Genomic DNA, 7,715 nt, shown 5'->3' with positions numbered 1-7,715 from the left:
TAAAAAATTTCTGCGAATATTTTTTTGCAGGAAATTTTGCAAAAACTTTCTACGAATATTTTTTTGCAGGAAAATTTGCAAAAAAAATGACATTTTTCTAGTAGTGATGTCACCTTAAATAAATTTAAACTAAATTTTAAAACATAACGTCATGGGACCAAGAAGCTAATCAAAGTACAACTACAATTCAAAACCTGAAAATGTCATCTCACTGACCAAGGGGGAGAAATTTATATGAATTTCCGCATATTACTTACGTGTAATTAATATATATATATATAGATATATATATATAAAATAAATATGTTTTTACTATTCCAAAAGTTGACTCTATTTAGTTTTAGGGGGGTATTTGACAGGAGAAAAAAATTTTCATATGTAAAAATCATGATTCTTGAAATTACAAATGTTAAGAATCATCATTCCTGAAAATAGTTAAAATATAATTGGTTATTCATAAAAATCTTAATTCTTGGAAATTAAATATTTTTATGTTTGATTACAAAAAAGTGTATTTTTGGGTTTATAAATATTTTTTATAAAAATATCTTTTATTAAAATAAACTCATATTATATATATATATATTATTCACTTAAATTTTATTATAAATATGATATTAAATAATTTTAAAATATTTAAAACTTATTAAAATTATTTAAATATAGAACTCAACAAAAAAAATGTTACATTATAATTAAGAAGAATAAAAATAAATTATTTTATTTTATTCAAATAAAAAATAAAAATAAATAAAAATATTAGTAAATACCATTATTAAAATGTAGAAATAAAATAGATTTTAATAAATACTCTCAAATGTAAGTATAGAAGTTCTAGTAATTCCTTCTTTACTTGAACAAACCGTCACCACCAAATTCTAATAAAATCTTCTCACTAACTCAATGTAATGTTTTTTTTCTCTCCAACATGTCTATAAACGTTCAGTTTCATACTTTTGTCAACAATCCTCTAAACTCCAAATTCCTTATTTTTAGCAACATTGTTTCACCCTAAGTGGCTCTCAAAATACTAATTAATTACTCTAAACAACCCTCATTATTCTCCTTTCTTGAGTTTCAAGATTTTTTTCTTTAGAAACAAGAGGTTATTGACTTCCTCCATTGAGGATAAAAGCAAAATAGAGCACTTCTGAAACCTCCATATGTGGGTTTGAGAGTGAATAGTGAAAAATTTTAAGTATAAAATTAATTTTTACCTTAAATCTTAACTTAATTATAAAATAATTAATATTTTAAATTAAAAAATCTCATGCAGTAAAACTAATAATAATTTGGATGTTAAGATAACCTATTTTAATAGAAAAAGTTAATAATATTTAAAAAGTGATTAAAAAAAGTATTACATAAATTTAAACAACTAAATTTAATAAAAAAAATTGTGAGATTAAAACCAAATAAAATAAATTTCTAGAGGAACAAAAATATATTTAACATATATATATATATAATCGAAAATTGTGTGCATTACTAATTCAACACTTTTGTTCCTTAAATCAATCTTCCACACAGACATAAAGTGATAATTAAAAATATTGTTCTACTCCTCAATAGAATGACCATAAACTCAATATGAGAGAATTATATCTTGTATATGATGTGTCAAGGTGTGTCAAGGTGATTGAGGTTTTGAAAGGTGATGGTGATGTTGTGGAAGTTGGTGATGATGTTGCCATCAGGGAATACGACAATGTTTCAAGTTTCGAGAAGGATTCTAATGTGGAGAGTGAGATCGTTGATCTTGAGGATATTGCTGGTAAAGCTCCTTAAGAAAGTCAGTGACTAATGCAAGGAGAGTAAGGGTCACTTTCACTTAACATGGATATATTTGGTGTACTAGTAGGCACCTCTTCGGTCAGGCAATAGGTCGAAAGGAGTGTCCGAGTCGACAAAAACACACCAGTTGGCACCCCTTCGGTCAGGCAATAGGCTGAAAGGGGTGTCCGAGTCGACGAAAACACACCACCCCTTCGACTGGAGGATGGGCCGAATACACCCTCTCAGCCAAAGGGGATACCCCAGGACCCCCTTACCACTAGAAGTGAACACCCAACAAAATCTCTCGGTATTAACCTAGACCGAACACCTCCTCGGCCTTGACCTAGGCCGAACACCTCTTCGGCCTTGGGGAAGGCCGAACACCCTTTCGGCCTTATGCCTAGCCGAGGACTTCAACAAAGAACAGATCACAAACAACACGTGGCAAGTTAGATACTTATTATGCACTAGTTACCATGCCAGATTAAGAAGAGATTAAGGTTAACTCAAGTGTTACCCATCACCCAAGACTGAAGGCCCACCAGGCCCAATTGTGTCACTATAAATACACAGGTGATGTGACATAAAAAAGGTACGTTATTATCCAATATAAAGCCTTTATTGCTCTGAACCGAATACTTACTTGATCGTCGGAGTGCCTTTGCAGGTACCCTTCCCCACCCCTCGGAGGTAGTATTTGGTCGGCACCGAAAACTTAGAAGACTGCAAGGAAGAAGCTACTAGAGGAGTGTTTCTACGCAGGAACATTTGGTATTGCAAAATTAAGAATAATTTATATTACTTAAAAGTTAAAACTATTAAGTATAGGGACTATTTTGTAATTATAAACAAATCACAAAACTAACTACTGCTAATAAAATTAATGCCTCACGGGTGAAACACGCATCAAACTACTTCACCTTATAAGCGTTCAACATTTTATATTTTGTAGTGTTGTACATTGAAATCAAATTAGATACGGAGAGTTTACAATATCTGATACACCGGGACTGTTCAACCAACTAATAAGCTAAACTTCCTCTATATGCAACTTTTATATTATAAAGATTTTGTGTATAAAAATACCTGCCTACACCAAAACAAAATGGTATATAATATATATATTAGACCTTTGTTAGAAGAGAAGTACATTGATTTTATTATTATTATTATTAGGTATAAAGGAAAATTGTTAGCCTTCTTCCCATTTATTAATATATGGGTGCAAAAATAAAGAGAGAAAAAAATGATAAATGATAAACTATATGATTATAATATAAAATAAGCCATAGTAGCAAATGAATTACATACACGTAACAATAAGAAGCTTTTTATTGTAGAAATCAATAACAGAAAACTGAATACATGTATCTTTATTTCATCCCATGAAAATGAATGATCATAGCTCCCTCCGTATATGTCAATTCCTTATTTTATTACCATGAAAACAACTTGTCATGAACAAGTGTAAACCCCACAATGTTGAAACTAATCATCCTTCTTCTGAAACACAACAGGGAGAGGAGTACCATCCAAGGCAAACAAAATCCTCCCATTCTCACGCAGAATGCCACCAGTGCCACAGATGAACCTACAAGTAGGGCACACTTCCGTAGGGCACCACTCGATGTTATACAATGTTCCGTTTTGTGTTATTCTGAAATAGTTACTATACGATCCTGTTCTATTGTCTCTTCCAGTTACAACGAGTCTCCTCCCAGTCGTGGTGTCGTTCTCACCCACCCTCCACTCGGTGGTTTGCACACAGATCGAGGAAACTTCCACGAACGTCACTCTCAGATCCCTGTTGTTCAGAATATGTTTAAACATATTTTACTTTGAAAAAAAATGATAATTCAGAATTTAAAAAATTTGTTAATGTCTGAATTTTTCAATATATTGCTTAAATATGGTGAGTTAGTACAAATGATTTAAGATTCAGTCTGAAATTATATTTTTCATGACGCAAGTTTGATATCCTGTGACTATAAAATTAATCCTACTTTGATAGTGATATACCTAGTCAAGGAGATTACTTGGAATGAGAGTGATATTTCTCTAATAAATTTCTATTGATTCTCGGTCCACTAAGTAATAGTTCCAAGTCTAACCGCATATTATTGAATATTGAATTTCGACAAACAATAAATGAATAATAGTATTTGATTTAAGAATCCTTAAATATCATTGACTCTTTACTTGATAGTCACAGGGATGTTATCATTTATCTACCATTTTAAGTATTAAAAAGAATAACATACATAACTAAATACATGTTTACACTTGTAAAAAATATTTCTACTAGCTAAATATTACAATTTTTTAAGTGTTTAATATTATTTTTTAATCAAAATTAAAATTTTATATTAATAATATACGTAAATGTATATTAATAAAAATAAATACATATTATTAAGATAAAACTTTAATTCTAATAGAAAATATAAACCAATCATACCTAAGGAAGTTTAACTAAGTTTTGTTTTATTTTATATTGACTGAGATTAATCATGAGAACATCATATATTTGACCCTCTTTGTTTCACAATTGACCTTGCAACTACCAAAATTACTGACTTAATTTTAAATATCATCAATTTGATTCTAAAACAAAATAATTTTACTATATTAATTTTTGTATTTCAGTTCAACATATGAAGGTAGCTAACGAATGAAAAGATATATGAAACTCTTATATCAAAAGCACATCTCAACAGGAACAAGTACAAAACAATTCATTACCTATTAACCCTCACGTCGTCGTCGTCAGTGGCGAAAGGGGTGAATCTCACGGGGTAGCCCTGCGGCGTGTCGGTGTTTTCGAGGCCCACGTGCAGAGGGCACGTGCCGTTTCGGTCGATCAAGGTGAAACGGCCTCCGCTGTCCGTTATCGCTGGCCTTATGTAGTACTCCTCGTCGCTTTCGAGGGGTTCGTTGTTTGTGTCGAGGACGTAGTTGGATTGTGCCAGTGATGACGTGGCAGTGATTAGCCACACCGCAAGGGTGAGAGAAGCCCACAACTTCATCGACATAATAGCTATGATCGCAGAAATGTGTTGTGTTGTGTTGTGTTGTGAATGAAGGTTTGGTGAGAGGGTTTATGGGTTTTGTGATGATGATGATGATGTGTGTGGTTTTGAGGTTGTGAGGGAGGGTATTTATAGGATGTGGTGTGGTGCATGCCGTACGCGTGGTACGTTCATGAGTAAAAGTCCGACATGAGTTATCTGATTAGAGGTTGCTTGTACCTTAAGGTTGTGATTATGTTGAGACAAACGTTGCCTTGGGGGAATTGTGGTTTATTTGTCAAAGATAGAGGTTTGATTTGAATATGCTATGTTTTGTAGAGTTTTTTTACTTCACCAAGAGAAAACCATCAAAATTGAAATTTTTCCTGAGACGGCCAATCGGCCAGACATTCTGGAACAACTTAAGAGCTTATTTTTTATGGCATTGATTGAGAGATATAAGACTATTATGTACCATGAAAATTATTTAATAAGAACTTGAATTGAAGACCATTAGTTAAATTAGAATGATGTTGAATTATGAGGATTTTAGTATAAGTTTCTCCATAATTACTTTTAGGAAAGAAATAGGAAAATAATTTAAATATATTTTTTCATAAAATAATAAAGTTAGTTTATGTAAGAGCTAAAAATAAGATTTTGAAGATGTTAATTGGATAGAATTTTTATAAATTAGTTTACATAAAAATTAATTTTAATTTATGAATTTTTTTTTTCTTATTTTTTTTTTCACTTAGAAGTTTTTATGGAGAGTTTTACCCAAACTCACCTTAAAACACTTGTTGGGTAGCTTTGTTTTAGGAGTAAATACTCTAGACTGAACAGCTTGCATTTAGTTTAAATTTTATAAATGTATCAAATCTTTTAAGTGTACTTAAATGCCAATTTACTCCATAAAATTGTATCTAGCTGCTCTATTAATCCTTGAGAGAAAAAAAATGTTTCAAAATTTTTAGGATTTTATTTAAATCCCCAGATTTTTAGAGTTTCATTTAAGTTTTTAAAATTATTCTCTCTCTCTCTCTCTCTTTTTCATGTTGGTCTTTCTTTTAAAAATTTTAAATGATAATAATAACATATGTTTAGGGATTAGGATTTTAAAATTTAATTTAATTAATGAATAATGAATATCAATATGACAATGAGAAAAAAATTTTGTATTTTGAAAAATAAGAGAATTAAATATTTTTATTTTAAAATAGAGAGATTAAAATTATAGATAAACAAAAAAAAATCAAAAGTATAATTTAATCAAAATAGATTAACTATCGAAAATTAAAAGAATAAAAAATATTTTATATATAATTTTGATTTTACCGGTGCAAACAAAAGAAAAATCTTCAGTGAGGAGTCTGAGGATTGACAATTTATCAAAATAACTGATCGATGTTCCTAAGTATGTATTTATATTACTAAAGTGTTTGGATCAATAACACCTAGTTCCACCTTAATAAGTAATATTGAATTTAAACATTAAGGATACAATTGTATTAATAAATATTTTTAATCATAATTTTATCACTTATAATAGTCTTATTTAAGTAAGATTATCTCTTAAAAGATATATATGATTTCTGGAAGAAGAAAAAAAATATAAAGAAAAAGAAGAGTTGAGTTTTCAATTTCAATGTGGGTAAATGTTGTAAAGCTCCTACAATCTATCAAAATAGTTGCTAATAAATTGTATGATATTCAATTTTTTTTGTTTAAAAAAAATATGATATTCAAGTTACATGGTTGCTAATAATTTATATGATATTGAAGTTTTTTTTTTTTTTTTAAATGATATTCAAGTTACACTTTAATATATTTTTTCTTCTGAGAAGTGGGTAGGGATAATTGTTGAGAATTCTATTTCTCTATTCAGAGAGGGTGCATTTACTTGCTAATATGAATTTGTTTTTTTCCCTCATTCTTATGCCAAAGAATGGAGTTTGAACCGGCAATTCTCAATGTAAATCATATGGATAACTGAAACCGTTAGGAAGGTATATATGTCTCCACTCACATATATAAGAAAGAAATGTTAGCTATACTGATATATAAAAATGTCACCATAAATATAAAATATGAAAATATAAATCTAAATATAAATCTATTTGATATATAATTATACATAATTTTAAATAAAATTTAATAATATATATTATTAATCATTATAATTTATATATATACTTTTTTAACAATATATCAATATATCTAATATTTATAATATAGATAAAAATAACTTTTAGTGATAAATATTTTATTATTATAAAATGTATGTTATTATATAACAATTAATTTTATGGTATAGTATAGATTGTAACGACCCGGCTGGTCACTACACACTACACAGTACACCTGAAAACCGGACAGAAAGGAACAAGTGTATATATATAGTGTCTAGAATATACATATATACATGGCCCAAGTCTGACTAGATTCAAATGTACAAAATACATCAATCGCTACTACACCTAGTAGCTAAAAAAACCAAATCATCCACAAGAATCAAGCTCTATCTGCCAGCTGCAGACCTGCCATAAGCCACCAACCTATCCCTGCTCTGCTCCCATACGTAGTATGATCATCGCAATCCAAACCACATGGAAACAACAAGGGTAAGCTAGTGAAAAGAAACAACATGCATATATAAATATATGAATAGAAGACATTCTACAGTTATCAACACACCCGCACAGCTTATAATACACCACAACAATTCAGCAATATCAGCACCGCTCAACGGCTATAACAGCACCACAATAGTGACTAACAGCACCGACATAGCGGCTATAACAGCACCACAATAGTGGCTAACAACACCGACATAGCGGCTATAACAGCACCACAATAGTGGCTAATAGCACCGACATAGCGTTAAGTTTTAGAACAAATCAAATGTAATTAATGTAAATCAATGCTAGT

The 7,715-nt window shown here is 30.0% G+C and overlaps 1 protein-coding gene across 1 annotated transcript; it reads right to left on the bottom strand.

Annotated features, from left to right (window-relative positions):
* Positions 1-3,023: 3,023 nt before the first annotated feature.
* Positions 3,024-4,920, bottom strand: LOC109795100 (kunitz type trypsin inhibitor 104). The gene is made up of 2 exons (XM_020354518.3): positions 4,519-4,920; positions 3,024-3,580 (listed from the first exon to the last, which is right to left on the bottom strand). Exons 1-2 carry the CDS (start codon positions 4,806-4,808, stop codon positions 3,265-3,267), a joined length of 606 nt encoding a protein of 201 aa, XP_020210107.2. The 5' UTR covers positions 4,809-4,920; the 3' UTR covers positions 3,024-3,264.
* Positions 4,921-7,715: the final 2,795 nt, after the last annotated feature.

Source organism: Cajanus cajan, chromosome 8 (genome assembly GCF_000230855.2).
Source record: "Cajanus cajan strain Asha chromosome 8, NIPB_CcT2T_4, whole genome shotgun sequence".
In the NCBI taxonomy this organism is placed as follows: Eukaryota; Viridiplantae; Streptophyta; class Magnoliopsida; order Fabales; family Fabaceae; genus Cajanus; species Cajanus cajan.
The sequence above is the reverse complement of the archived record's forward strand: the minus strand, read 5'-3'. Positions and strand labels throughout refer to the sequence as shown.